Source organism: Barbus barbus (assembly GCF_936440315.1).
Source record: "Barbus barbus genome assembly, chromosome: 35".
In the NCBI taxonomy this organism is placed as follows: domain Eukaryota; kingdom Metazoa; phylum Chordata; class Actinopteri; order Cypriniformes; family Cyprinidae; genus Barbus; species Barbus barbus.
In genome coordinates, this window is record NC_136763.1 from 594282 (window position 1) to 609912 (window position 15631).

Below are 15631 nucleotides of genomic sequence, written 5' to 3' on the forward strand. Positions count from 1 at the left end.
ATTCAGGTAAAACAATTAAAAGTGTGGGGGAAAACTCATTAGGCGTTTTTTGCCAAGGGGGCCAATTATTCTGACCACAGCTGTATGGATGTGTGTCTGAGATGTGACTGACACACATAAACAAGCTCTGGCGCTCATGTGAAGCCTGTTTATTTAATCCAATCCTACTTATTGGCTCATTTGTGTCGTTTCAGGAAACTGTGGGACTCCAAGATGGAGGATCCAGCCACAAGGTACGGCTTCATTAGCTGATTATTTTCAGTGCTGGCTGTATGAACGGACTCATAGAGTGATGTGGTTTGTGTTTGTGCAGGTCTGCGGTCAGTAAGAAGGCGTTCTGGGTCGAGCGGGTTCAGTGTTCGGGTACAGAGGTCTCTCTGGCGCAGTGTCGGGCGCAGCTCTCCGTCCCGAGGCGTGACGTTCCCTGCGCCGGAGGGATGCATGCGGTGGTGCGCTGTGTTCCCGGTGCTCAGTTCTCCAGAAGCTCTGCCTCCGGACACAGACAGGCTCCGTCCCCTCTGAATGTGAGCGCCGCACCCGGTCCAGCTGTGAGCACTGGCTCCGGTGACGCGTGGCTCATGGTGTGTGTGGTTCCCCGCAGGCGGCAGTGCGTCTGAAGGCCGGTCCGAGGCTGGGCGAGGGTCGCGTGGAGGTGCTCCGCGAGGGAAAGTGGGGGACCGTGTGTGACCATCTGTGGGATCTGACCGCGGCCAGCGTGGTGTGCAGAGAGCTGGGCTTCGGCTCGGCCAGAGAGGCCCTGCGAGGAGCACTCATGGGTCAAGGTAACAGGCTGTTTGTAATGTCACCTTACCATGGTAAAAAGATTCAGAACTGATACGAGCCGCTCATTTCAATGCTATTTCCTCTTTCCCAGTGGCTCATGGGTAAGGGTTTCTCAGCCAGTCTAAACAGAAAACATGAAACGCTCACACGGACACAGTTCAGACGCTGTGATGTGAATGTTTAGTTCAGTCTTCATGCTCCTGTGCCAACACTGCAGTTTGGGCTGCACGGTTTTGGGAAAAAAATCTAATTGCAATTTTTCCTTTTAAAAAAAAAGTGACATTATATATATATAGAGTAATAATAAAAGATATTATGTTTATTGTTGCTTTTACTAAATACATTTTTTAAACAAAATAGGAAATATTCCTATCCCTAACTCCCTGCACAATTTGCACAAAAAAATTGTGATTATATATCTATGACTAATAATAATAATATTATTATTTAATTTAAAAAAAAGTGTTTATTGCTAATATTATATAAAACATACAAAAAAAATAATAATAATATATATATATATATATATATATATAAATAAATATATATACACCTGCTAGTCCAGGACTAACCAGCATAAACCAGTCTAGAGTTGCTCAGATGCTGTGGAACACAAGGCCCTGAATGCTTACTGTTGATCATGCACGTCACAACATAATGCATCAGCATGCTGACCTATATCATGTGGATTTGTTCCATCATCTCAGCTTTGGGGTTTTGGATGCCTCTATTTTCAGGGTTAATGTTCTGAATTATACGCTGTCAGGCTGTTCTTCAGTGGTGATGACGAGAATAAGAGACACGTTCTCTGGTGACATCGTGGCCCAACCGTGCACAAATTACAGGGAGTCTCGTCCATATGCACGCGTCTGCTGCTATTTCCATCTATTAAACGCTTCCATTTGGCCCGTGTGTGTAATTAACCGAACCAGCATCCACATCACACATGCACGTCTGCCCCCGTTTATCTTGCCATCCTGCCAGTTGCAGTTTTCTGCCAAACACAGCGTGCTAATGACTATTTCTAGCAGGTAAAAGGGCTTGTGGTGTCCGGACATCAGTGCATGGATGTGTGTTTGTTTGTGTTTGTGTAGGTACAGGTCTGATCCACATGAACGCGGTGCAGTGTTCGGGCCGGGAGAGCTCCATCACACAGTGCCGCTTCCAGGAGGTTCCACGTTACTCATGCAAACACTCTCAAGATGCGTCTGTCCGCTGCAACGTCCCCAACACCGGCCTGAGCGCTACGGTACGTGCAGAGACACTTACTGTAATAGTACTGTAATCTTCTGCTCTAGAGTCATTGGCAGTCATTGGAAGCGGATGGTAAAAAGTTGTGAATTTGGCACACGGGTAGAGGACAGCATGAACATGAGTCACAGCAAATCTAGCTCAAACTCTCTAGCGCCACCTAATGTCCTAATGTGCACTCATGTTATTGCATTAACCAAATTCTTGAAACAAATTTCTTGAAATTCTTAGCTTTTTGCCTGTTGCTCTGATTTTCACAAAAAGAAAACTAGATCATCTTCGGATTATGCCGATAAAAGTTTAAGAATTCAAATTGATTAGTCAAATCGTTCTCGAATAACATGGGGACGAATTTCATGAGGAGCACGCCAAAGTGGACATGAGGATATATCTCCACAACGCTTTTACATATTCTGACCAAACAAAAGTGTGTGTAAGAACAACCATGACCTGAGGACACCTGCACAGTTTCAGCACAGCGCCACATAGTGGTCAGGAGACAGATTCCCTGGATCGAGAGCATCAATACCAATCACAAACTTCCTGTCTGCCATTATGATTTTCTTTGAAAACCTACTCCTCCTTGACTGTTTGTCTGATTTTCATGAAAATCAAATCAGATCTGACAAAATGTTATGGAATTCAGGTTTAGTCAAATTGTTCTCGAATAACGTGTACAAATATGATGAAGAGCATGTGTACGTGAGGCTGTATCTCTGCAACGCTTTAACATATTCAGACCAAACTTGCTGTGTGTTAGGACATCCATGCCTGCACAGTTTCAGCACAGCGCCACCCAGAGGTCATGAGACTGATTCCTTGTATCATGCTGAGAACAAAGATACCAGTTAAGCCAGACTTCCTGTCTGTTATTTTGATTTTCTTTGAAAACCTCCTTTTTCGACCTTCTCCAAGACTATTCGTCTGATTTTCACCAAATTTGATTCAGATCATCTTTAGATCATGCCGACAGCCATTGAGTTTGTGCCGATACACCAAAACTGTTATCGTTTAACACATCAACAAATTTGATGGCATGAGGCCAAAATGATTTTGAAGCTGTAACACTGCGATACTTTAACATATTAACACCGAACTTTGACCTCACACTGAATACATCATAGCAATTCTGTCACAGCGCCACCTATGGGTCAAAAGTGCTCAGCAATTAAATCATATTACAAGTGATTGCATTTGTTTGTTTTTTTACGATTTTGCTTTAAATCATTCAGAAATGTCTTTGATTACTAATTTTTTCAGTTGTTCTGATGCTTATCTCCTCATTTTCCCTCTGGTTGTGCTCGGCCCCTTAAATGCTGCTTGCAGCCGTATTTTCTGAGCAAAACCGAAGCAGTGGTATTTCACCTGACGAGTGACTCTGAGGCTGCTGTGTGTCGTGTAATGCTCAGGTGCGTCTGGCGGGCGGGCGCGAGGCAGCGGAGGGCCGGGTGGAGGTGCTGATGGAGGTGAACGGTCAGCAGCGCTGGGGCTCCGTCTGCAGTGAGAACTGGGGCATTAATGAAGCCATGGTGGTGTGTCGACAGCTCGGCTTCGGCTTCGCTTCCAGAGCCCATCAGGTACGTGACGTTAACTCTGAACTACATCTGTACGTCACAGATCTCACGATGGAGACGCATTTATTCACTAAATCGTGGTGTTGCACCAGAATGTTCACAAGAAGACGAACGTTTGGTGGGAAAAATATTTGAATGAACGACAGTGAACGAGTCTGTTAAAGGGGTCATCGGATGCAAAATTCACTTTACAAGTTGTTTGAACATAAATGTGTGTTGGACGTGTGTGTACACATCCATCCTATAATGATAAAAGTCCACTCAGTGTTTTCTTTAAATCCCTATTTTAAATTCCTCTCTCTTAAATCAGGCTGTTCTGAGAGTGCTGTCAGAATGATGTAGTTCTGTACAGATCCCTCCACCAGAGTTGATTGACAAGAATCCAGAATTCTTGTATTTGGTTTTATTTTATATATAAACATCACAACGAATAAAACAGCGGAATGGAAAACATGTCAGTGCCTTTTGACTTTATTTCTTTTCTGTGACCAACGGGTGTCAGAAATGTCATGTCTTTGTGCCAAACATCTGTTTGCAGGCCGTAACCCTTGTTTATTAGCACAGACTCTGTCAAAGCAGAGCTGAAGCAGCTTAAAGAGACTCTTCCGAGCGACTACTGAATAATCACACATTGAAATGAGACACGTTGAGCTACTCATTCAGTGTGGCTTTATTCAGTAATGGAGAGCAGAATGAGTTTCACTGTCACTGTTTACATCCGCAGAGCTTTTGTTTTCAGGGCTGTTGTTTCCCATGCAGAGGTAATTACAGCCCTGCACAGATTCAGGGAAAGAGCAGGAAACCAGAGAGAAAACAAACCCAAAATAGAGCCGCTGGACTGCAGCACATCTGCACTCTTATAAAAGCCTGTGTAAAAACGGCTCTCGCTAAATAGACGGTGGAGAGAACCGTGGAAAATATTTGATAATGTGCATGAATTAGCTGTAATAGCAGGCGTTATTAGACTCTGTGTGGATTCCTGCGGATTCAGTCACGTGTTCGGTCCGTCTGCAGGAGACCTGGTACTGGCCCAGCAGCTCCGGATCCGAGGACGTCATTCTGAGCGGAACACACTGCATCGGCACCGAGATCTCCATCCAGCAGTGCAACAGGAACGGACAGGTGTACTGCCCTCGAGGGGGCGGAGCTAGAGCCGCCGGAGTCACCTGTGCGGACGGTACGAACACACCTCAACACACACACACACACACACACACACACACACACACACACACACGTTGGTTTTTGTGGTTTATGGGGACTCTCCATAGGCGTAATGGTTTTTATACTGAACAAACTGTGTGTGCTATTGCCCTACACCAACCCTACACCTAAACTTAGCCCTCACAGGAGACTTTGTGCATTTTTAGATTTTCAAAAAAACACCATTTAGTATGTTTTTTAAGCCTTTTGAATTACGGGGACATAGGCAGTGTCCTCATAAACCACCTTCATATTGTAATACCTCTGTCATACCCATGTCATTATACACATTTGTGTCCTCATAAACCACATAAACACACACACACACACACACTCACACACACACACACACACTCACAGACACACACACACACACTCACACATGCACACTAGAACAAATAAATACATATTTTTTTAAATAAGCAATTAAAATAAAACACCAATAATTAAATTGTACAAATATACAATTTAAATACATTTTAAAAGTTAAACATTTGAGTAAAAAAAAACTAAAATTATTCAAAACATTAAAATAAATAATTTCTAATTAAAACAAAGTGAACTCTTACTAAAAAATTAAATAAATCATTAAAATGCCAATATGAAAATAAATTGAAAATAAAACCAAAAAATGCTGACTAAGAAATTAATTTATACAATGTTATGATTATTGAAAATAACAAATTGTAAAATAAAAGTAAAGTTCATTAAGTCATGAAAATATTCATGGAAAATATTTGTAAATAAAACAATGAATATGAAACACTAAAATTAATCAAATGATACAAATGTTCAAAATAAATAAATCATTTAAAAATAATAATAATAAAACTTACAGAAAAAAAACGTATCATATCAATTTATCTGCATGTCATGTGACCATTCACCAACATCAGAAAATCACGAACATGCAAATGTGTTCATAAATGATGGAAATTATGAATTGTGTGTGTGTGTCTCTGTGTGTGTGTGTGTGCGTGCGTGTGTGTGTGTGTGTTTATCTCTGTGTGTGTGTGTGTGTGTGTGTGTCTCTGTGTGTGTGTGTGTGTGTGTCTCTGTGTGTGTGTGTGTGTGTGTGTGTCTCTGTGTGTGTATCTCTGTGTGTGTGTGTGTCTCTGTGTGTGTGTATCTCTGTGTGTGTGTGTGTATCTCTGTGTGTGTGTGTGTCTCTGTGTGTGTGTGTGTGTGTGTGTGTGTGTGTGTATCTCTGTGTGTGTGTGTGTTGTGTCGGTCAGCGGCTCCGGATCTGGTGATCGATGCGCAGCTGGTGCAGGAGTCTGCGTATCTGGAGGACCGGCCGCTGCATCTGCTGACCTGCGCTCACGAGGAGAACTGTCTGTCGTCGTCCGCCGCGCGCATGAACTGGCCGTACGGTCACCGGAGGCTGCTGCGCTTCTCCTCGCGCATCATGAACCTCGGCCGAGCCGACTTCAGACCGCGATCCTCGCGAGAGTCCTGGACCTGGCACCAGTGCCACCGGTGAGAGCCCGCTCGCACTCTTGTGTGTGTTTGTCATTATTATTAAACATTTATTATTATTAATTAACAATCACATAATATATTAATACAGGGTTTCCCAGACTGGAGATTGAGACTTGATAAAAAAAAGCTGAATTATTAAATCATAAATTTAATATTAAAATATTATATCACTTATAATTCATATTTAACTTAAGCAATAAAAATAAAACATTTACCAAACATTAATTACATGTCAAAATGTTATTAAAATTAAATAAACAAAATATAAAATTTGAATAAATATTCTTTTTTTAAATAAGCAATTCAAATAAAACACAAACAAATAAATTAATATGTCAAATTATAATAATAATAATAAATGAAATACTATTACTAAAATTAATTGAAGTGATAATAAATGTGAAATTAGGATAAATAAATAATTTTACAATAAAACAATGAAAATAAAGCTCTTACTAAAATGAATGAAATCATAAAATGTCAAATTAGACTAATTACAGTTTTTTACATTTCTTATTACTCTGGTCTCTTCCAGAGGTCTTGACCCGCAGCACGAGATCAGTGTCTGTGGCTGAACTCTGGGTCATTCAGCACTGCTTTCACAGTGCATTCAACACATACATCATTCACATGACACCGTAAAAAAACAGTAGAAGTATAAACACTTAAAGTTATTAAATCATAATGTCAAATCTTTTGTCAAGTTTTTTAAACATGTCTGAATAATTTGTATGAATTTTTCTGTATTGTTTTAATGAAAATGAGAAATGTTGTGGTGGAGTCTGTTTGTGTGAGAGCTGCGCTCTGATTGGTCGTTTCTCGCTCCAGCCACTCTCAGGTTTCTGTTCTCGACCAGCAGCCAATGAGCCGTCATGTGACGCTTTACAGGCCAATCAGAGGCCAGGCTGGTGTCACGTGACGGCAGTGTTTGACTCGTCTCTTACAGGCACTACCACAGCATCGAGGTCTTCACGCACTACGACCTCCTGACCCTGAACGGCACAAAGGTCGCGGAGGGTCACAAGGCCAGCTTCTGTCTGGAGGACACGTACTGCCCCGAAGGTCAAGCTGCCTCATTAACACTCATTAACACTACTGACGGATAAACATCAGCATTTAAATTAGCCTAAATAGATTCAATGGAAGATATTTCTTATTTTCATGTTATTAAATGTGTTAAGAATTTATTTTCTTATTTAATATTTTTGCCCCGTGTTTATTTTTTTAGTTTTTTTTAATCAATATGATACTAGACCTGGAAAAATCATGTAAATTAGTAAAATCTTGAAACAACATCATTTTTTATGTTATGCTCTAAATACGTTTTATTAGTTAAGCCCAGGTCTAAAATATTTCAATATTTAACAGGTAGAAATAGTACAAATTTACTCCTGAATGACTGGGAAAAAGACAAATCATTTTAGTTATTTATTTACAGGAGTGTAAAAAAGCTATATTTAAGTGAAAATATGGATACTGATGATTAAAAGTAAGTATCAGGCCAAAAATATACTTATAAATTGTATTTTTACTTTCAGAATCATATTGTTGTTCAGAATCATACACCAAAAAAACTGATTGGATAATAATGAGTCAAAGATCAGAACACTGTGCTCTTCAAAAACTTATACATATATATATATATATATATACACTTTTTTTTTTTTTTTTAAATAATATTTTTCTTTTTCACTTTTTTTTCAGACTTTTTTATAGACATTTCTCTTTATTTTATTTTTTTGTCTAAGACTTTTTCTTTTTTAATTTTTTTCAATTCCAAATAATTTTTTTTTTTTTTCAAAGACTCTTTCTCTCTATTTTTGTATTTTTTTCAAAGATTTCTATCAAAAACTTTTTTCTTTTCAAAAACTATTTTTTTTTCCAAAGAATCTTTTCTCTTTTTTTTTGGTATTTTTCAAAAAAAAAAAAATTCTCTCTTTTTTGTATTTTTCCAAATACTTTTCTCTGTTTTTTTGGTATTTTTTCCAGACTCTTTTCTTTTTCAAAGTTGTTTTTTCCCCCAAAATTTTCCTTTTTTTGTTTTTTTTTTTTTTTACTACAAAAAAAATACATTTTCAAAACTTTTTTTGTCAAAAACTTTTTTTGTTTCCCACTTTAAAAACATTTTTCTTTTTTTCACAAACATTTTCTGCATAATAATTGGAAAATAATGAGCTGATCATTGGAACAAAAATGTCAGGAGATTTTTGAAGTTGCATGTATTTAGTGAAATACAACCCCCGCAGAATAAGAGCACAGTAGAAACGCTGCGATGTTTTCTGTTTGACTGAGAGAGCGTTAATGATGAGCTGGTCCTCACACAGGCCTGACCAAACGCTACGCCTGCTATAACATGGGCGATCAGGGCATCAGCATGGGCTGCTGGGATACATACCGCCACGACATCGACTGCCAGTGGGTGGACATCACCGACGTGCGGCCCGGAGACTACATCTTCCAGGTCAGAGGTCACATAATCTAACCCTAACCCTGACATTCTCATCCTCCAGGTCAGAGGTCACACTCTAATCTAACCCTAACTCTGACCCAGACACACACTGAACCCCCGGTGCTGCGTCAAAAATGACCAAAATATTTTATTTCAGTGATATTTCAGTTGGATAATGTTTTTCCTGGAATATTTTGTGTTTTTAGGGGATTTTATGGTACTAACTTATATTTAGGAAATAGTTCTGATCCATTTATTAATATTTTGAGCACAGACCTGAAAGTGACATTTCCATCTTAAACTGCTGTTAATCTTGAATTGTTTGGAGCACAGACTTGCGTTTGATCTCGTTTTAAAGATGCTTTTTAAGATTATTGCTGAAGTGAAAAAAGATTTTATGATTTTGTGCCTCTTTGGGATGGCGCTACGAGGCATCATTCACTTGCAGAACGCACGCTTCTGGAGGTGCGTAGGTCTGAACTAGAGAGTTTAGGTATACTGCAGTGCCAGTGGTTGTCTTGTAGGCAAGCATCAGTACCTTGAACCAAGGTTCCTGGCTGTCCTGGAAGAAGTTATGGTTGACCAACCCATCTGTATAGAGAGGTTGTGATGAAGTGCTGGGTTGGCTGAAACCACGAGCAGTTCTGTCTTAGCAAGGTTGAGTTGAAGGTGATGATCCTTCATACAACCAGAAATGTCTGTCAGACAGGCTGCAATGTGAACAGCTACAGTCGGATCATCTGGTTGGAAGGAGAAGTAGAGTTGAGTGTCATCAGCATAGAAATGATATGAAAAGCTATGCTTCTGAATGACAGATGCTAAAGATGACATGTAGATGGAGAAGAGAAGTGGTCCAAGCACCGAGCCTTGGGGAACCTCAGTACAGCACCAGAAGGTTAAATAGAAACTAATCCTGACCAAACCTCTCAAAACCTCCTCTTGGTGACCTCCTTATTTCTGAAAAGCATCTAAAAATACAGTGAATGAAGAGTGTGAGTGCAGAGAGTTTCTGGTCAGTGTGTTTATATGTGAAACAATAGTCGTCTGTGAGGAATGATCAACCCGTGTCGATGGTTTTTCCGCTCGGTCTCGGTGTGGGAAGGAAAATCTGCCTCATCAGAACAGAACGAGCTCATTACCCCAGAGAATCATTCTTCTATTGAAACTCTGAACCACATTCAGCTGAGTCTCTCGCTCTCCCTAAAACTTCTCTCTCTTCAAAAACTCTTTTTTTTGTCAAAAATGCTTATTGATGCTTATGCCTATCCAGATTTTTTTCCTCTTCAAAATTGTTTTTTTGTCTTTATTTTTTTAGCAGTTTTTTTTTGTCTTCAAAAAGTTTCTCTTTTTTTTTTTAAATAACTTATTTTTTCAGTTTTTTTGTCTTCAACTTTTTTCTCTCTTATTAATTTGTTACATTTATATAGCGCTTTTCTGGGTACTCGGAGTGCTTTACATAGAAGGGGGGATCTCCTCAACCACCACCAGTGATTAGCACCTGGATGATGTGACGGCAGCCATATTGCGCCAGAACGCCCAGCACACACCAGCTTATTGGTGGAGAGGAGACAGAGTGGTGAAGCCAATCAGTGTATGGGGATGATTAGGAGGCCATGATGGTCAGAGGCCAATGGCTGAATATGGCCAGGATGCCGGGGTTACACTCCTACTCTTTTTCTACTCTTTTCTCTTGAATAGTTTTTTTTCAAAAAAGTTTTTTTTTTTTTTATCTCTTTTTTAAATACTTATTTCTTTTTTTCTATTTTTTGTCTTCAAAAACTTTGCTTTTTCAAAAAACTATGAATTAGAAACTTTCTTTCTTAAAAACATTTTTTTTCTTTAAAAAAAAAACTTTTAAAAATTGTTTTCGCTCTCATAAACAGTTTTCTCACAAAACCAACAGAATAGGATCAAAATAAGATCAGCTTGCAGTGCAAATCTAAACCACCAGGCGCCGCTGTCAGGAAGCAGGAAGTATTACTGTAGAATTACTGTAACTATAGACATTATTCGCTTATGTTGCTGAGAACAAAGAGAAAAGTTTTTAAAGATAGAAAAAAAATGACAAAAGAAGTTCAGGGATAAAAAAAAATCTTGTGATTTTGGCTCATGACGGATCTGAGACACATTCTTATAACATTAACATGAATAAATCTCACTTTCATATTCATAGAGATATTATGGGATATGACTGCTATTTATGAATATCAGTGTTTGTCCCTGTTAAGACTATAAATTAGGCCCTTTGTTTTTTGAAGTGGCTTAATATTTACGTAATTGATGTGATTATATTCCTCTTTATCAGGAGTCAAAACCTTTAAATATGAAGGGCCAAAAATCAAACTATATTAAAATGTTACATTTTAAACATTTATAAATAATTAAACAAGAGATAAGATTTTAAAATGTTTAAATTATTTTTAATCCATTTCATTTATATATTTTTTTGCATTTCAATGCAAAAATAAAACTTTTGATAAATAAAAAAGTTTGATGAATTTGATGTTATAATTTGATTTTGAAGATATAAAAAAAAAAAAATTACATTTAATTATTTGAAAAAAAAATGTAACGTTCTAATAAAGTATACTTGGATATAACGCAGTGTCTTTTGTTTTTTCCACACTGCCCTCAATCCAGTTTGAATTTTAGCGCTTAGTTTATTTATTTTTAGGACCAGGTTTAAAGTTTTATTATATTTTTGTTCCTGAAATCCACTCTACTGCTGGAATCAGAATAATCCTGTTTTTTCGGATCAAATGTATCCCAATTTTACTAAAACGTTTTGAACAACACAAATTGAGGATTTAATCCAGATCAAATCAAGGATTGGATTTTGTGATCTAATCCCATTTTGAAGATTTGCTCCAACCCGAAGGCCAGAATCGGATCAGATTACTGTTGATCAGATGAGAGATGAAGTCTGAATGTGGTCTGAGATCGCTCGGGATGGAGACTCACGGCTGTGTGTCCGCAGGTGGAGGTCAATCCGTCGCTCGATATGGCCGAGTCTGATTTCCAGAATAACGTGATGCGCTGCCGCTGCCGCTACGACGGAGGACGCGTCTATCTGTACAGCTGCCACACCGGTGAGAGCTTCTTATACTGTCTGAACATACTGTAATAATATCAGCTCGAGCTGCTCCGGATCCAGAGAACAATCTGACAACTACACTCCAAAAACTACTTCAACAAAATATGACATTCATCTACTACAAACCAATAAAGAAAAAGAAAATAGAAACAATAACTACATTAATTTTTTTTAAAACATTTAGTGCTTTTGACACCTGTCTAAAAACAATTACTGAAAGTTTTTTTTATAATAAATAAAAAATAAATAAAAATGAATAATGCATACAGTTGAAATAATTAAAGAATTTAACGTTTATTAAGTTTACGATTATTGGAATATGTTTTACAAGACTTTCTTATTATTACAAAACTATACTATTTGCCCAATTTAAAAAAAAAAAGGGAAAAAAGTAAATACATACATGAAAATTTAAAAACATTTAGTACTTATGACACCTGTCTTAAAATGTTTATTTAGTACATTATTACACATTTTTTAAATTTATGAATTAAACCATTTTTATATAATTTTATGCATTTTTATTTATATGAAAAACGTTCCCTATTTCTTTTATTTATATAAGCTTTACCCTGTTACTTGTGGTCTTTTTTAGTTATTTGTGAAACTTACTAGAAATTTCTAAGTGAAATTCTCGCAAAGTAATTTTTTGTTAGAATTAATTTTACAGTAAATAACAAAACTAAAAGAAAATTTAAAAAAAGATCTTTGTTTTAAGCTGTAAATAAAACTCCAAAGATTATTGGAGTACATTTTACAAGAAAAAACTACGGTGGCCGAGAGAGCTCAACGCGCTGCAACTTCAGAAAACACATGCAAATAGAAAAAACACCAGCAAATCAAGAAAACATCTTCATTTTGACAGCACATGAGCTGCAAATCCTCAGAACATGCAAATTAAGAAACGCTGCAAATGCTCACAACACATGCAAATTGAGAAACGCTGCAAATGCTCACAACACATGCAAATTAAGAAACGCTGCAAATCCTCACAACACATGCAAATTGAGAAACGCTGCAAATGCTCACAACACATGCAAATTGAGAAACGCTGCAAATGCTCACAACACATGCAAATTAAGAAACGCTGCAAATGCTCACAACACATGCAAATTGAGAAACGCTGCAAATGCTCACAACACATGCAAATTGAGAAACGCTGCAAATCCTCACAACACATGCAAATTAAGAAATGAGCTGCAAATCCTCACAACACATCCAAATTAAGAAATGAGCTGCAAATCCTCACAACACATGCAAATTAAGAAACGCTGCAAATCCTCAACACATGCAAATGTCCTTTCTTTCATTAGCCTACTAAAAGGGCCTGAATACATTTTAAAATATTATTCTTACTGACATTTTTATTTTGACCTGGTTTTAACAATTAATGAAGCATTGCGAATTTATTTTCATTAACCTTTAAATTATATTTAGTTGAGGATAAGCCATCTCACATAATAACGTTAATCGTGTAATTTGTCATTATTAATCTAATAATATCCAAAAGACAAATAAATTATGCAATCAGGGTGTTAAAATAAACAACAACAACAAAAAAACACTCACCTTTTTCAGTTCACCAACAACTCAACCAAATAGCCACTGCACAATAAGCAAATTCCAGCTGGTCCGTCACTTTTTTTGGGTCCCCTTGAAACATTTCCATTGTGGTCCATGCAGCACGTTTTTGTGAGGATTTGCAGTGTTTTCTTAATTTGCATGTGTTGTGAGGATTTGCAGTGTTTTCTTAATTTGCATGTGTTGTGAGCATTTGCAGTGTTTCTTAATTTGCATGTTTTGTGAGGATTTGCAGCCTTTCTTAATTTGCATGTGTTGTGAGGATTTGCAGCGTTTCTTAATTTGCATGTTTTGTGAGGATTTGCAGCCTTTCTTAATTTGCATGTGTTGTGAGGATTTGCAGCGTTTCTCAGTTTGCATGTGTTGTGAGGATTTGCAGCGTTTCTCAGTTTGCATGTGTTGTGAGGATTTGCAGCGTTTCTCAGTTTGCATGTGTTCTAAGGATTTGCAGCACATGTGCTGTCAAAATGATGATGTTTTCTTGATTTGCTGGTGTTTTTTCTATTTGCATGTGTTTTCTGAAGTTGCAGCACGTTGAGCTCTCTCGGCCACCGTAAAAAACTGTTTCAGTTTTTATACATGAAAATTGCAGGTTTAATTAACGTTTCTTGGTAATGTGTAATTTCTGAAGTTGTTTTGTGCTGGTGTTTCAGGCGATGCTTACAGCGCAGAGGTAGAGGACCTGTTTGAACACCAGCGTCAGATCTCAAACAACTTCCTCTGATGGAGTGGAGCAACACTAGCTGGGCGGAGCCTGCGTGATTGACGGGTAGGGGGTGGGGTTAGTGCGATGATTGACAGGTGGGCGTTTACAGTGCATTTCGGCCAGTATTCATGAAGCAGAAGATCAGAAGAACTTCCTGCTGTTATATGAAGAGATTTCATGAGTTTCCAGCACATCTGGATGCGGCTCTTGTGTGTATTGATTCATCACCCATTCCAGATCCACAGGAAATAATGTAATGCCACACAATAATACTAATATTGAAACTCAGTCATGAAATTGGAACATTGTTTTTCAGGATGATCTTAAGTAAACATCAGAAATTTTCTTTCAAAAAGTGTCTTTTTCCCCTGCTTCTTGTGCTTATTTTCATAATTCACACACATTTTTTATTTATTTAATTTTTTCAGTATGCTAGTTTGGTCTGTTGGAAATAAAACATGTTTATTCCCTTTTTTTCATTTTAAAATATCTCTGTAGATCAGCGCTTCTCAACCAGGGTGACTATTTTTAAAAAATTTCAATCAATCAAACTCTAAATTAAAATGCTGATTACATTTTTTTTTAAAGTCTAAATTAAAATGCTAAAAAAAAAAATTCTAAACGATACTTTAAATTAAAAAAAAAAAAGTTTTTCCCCTTTCAATAATTTATCAAAGAACAAAGTTTTGGGAACTTTTGGAATCACAAAATGAATCATAGTTTATTATTAACAGAAATTAAGGTTGGTATCAATATATTAAAGTTAAAAAACAAGCATAAAACATTTGTCACAATTATTGTTGAATATTGGTTTGGATGATTTTCAGTCAAAAAGGTTGAGAAGCGCATCTGTAGATGATTTCTGATATTTTCATCAGTGTGAATGACTTGTGAATCCTAACACACAATCCTGACTTTATACAGCCTTTTTTTCTAAAGAAGTTTCTTTTTCTTACCCTCCGTGTCGGTCAGCCGTTGTTTCTCATGTTTATGTCTCTGGCCACTGGTGCTGGTTTTAGTGGCTCATTTAGTCTTTAATATTATTATACTTTATTATAATTGTTACTGGCTCAAACGGAGCAGCAGAATCTGTGTAACAAAGGTTTCATCACTGTTGTATCGGCATGTACAGGTTCATGAACTCTGGTTTGTCTGACCTCAGGCGTTCTCTCTATGAAGAGAAACAGGCGGTCGCTTGTTTTACAGATTGTGCTTCAATACTTGAAAAATAAACATCTCGTGTCAAACAAGAAATCTGATATTTCATACTGCATGAAAGTCATGATAATAATAATAATGACTGACTTCAGCAGACAACTATTATACTTCACACGCATACATTAACTCGCATAAAACCACACATAAGAGCAAATCTCATCTGGCTGATGGTCTTAAAACAGTTTTAAATTTACATTCATAACACCTGCAGAAACCCTGAAACCAGATCCAGTGCAAAGGTCTAAAGATTCTCAACTCAAGATTCTTTTACTGGAGATGTGAAGTGAAGA

General features: G+C 37.5%; 1 protein-coding gene across 1 annotated transcript in view; it reads left to right on the plus strand.

The window, feature by feature from the left end:
- Positions 1-15367, plus strand: part of LOC306855244 (lysyl oxidase homolog 4-like) — a 31219-nt gene extending 15852 nt beyond the window's left edge. The window contains exons 5-15 of the mRNA XM_079393784.1: positions 195-233; positions 314-524; positions 602-782; positions 1878-2032; positions 3444-3611; positions 4623-4785; positions 6047-6290; positions 7240-7355; positions 8618-8754; positions 11720-11831; positions 14071-15367. Coding sequence (XP_079249910.1) covers positions 195-233; positions 314-524; positions 602-782; positions 1878-2032; positions 3444-3611; positions 4623-4785; positions 6047-6290; positions 7240-7355; positions 8618-8754; positions 11720-11831; positions 14071-14141 — 1597 coding nt within the window. The 3' untranslated portion in view covers positions 14142-15367. The remainder of the gene's footprint in view (positions 1-194; positions 234-313; positions 525-601; positions 783-1877; positions 2033-3443; positions 3612-4622; positions 4786-6046; positions 6291-7239; positions 7356-8617; positions 8755-11719; positions 11832-14070) is intronic.
- The last annotated feature ends 264 nt before the right edge of the window (positions 15368-15631 follow it).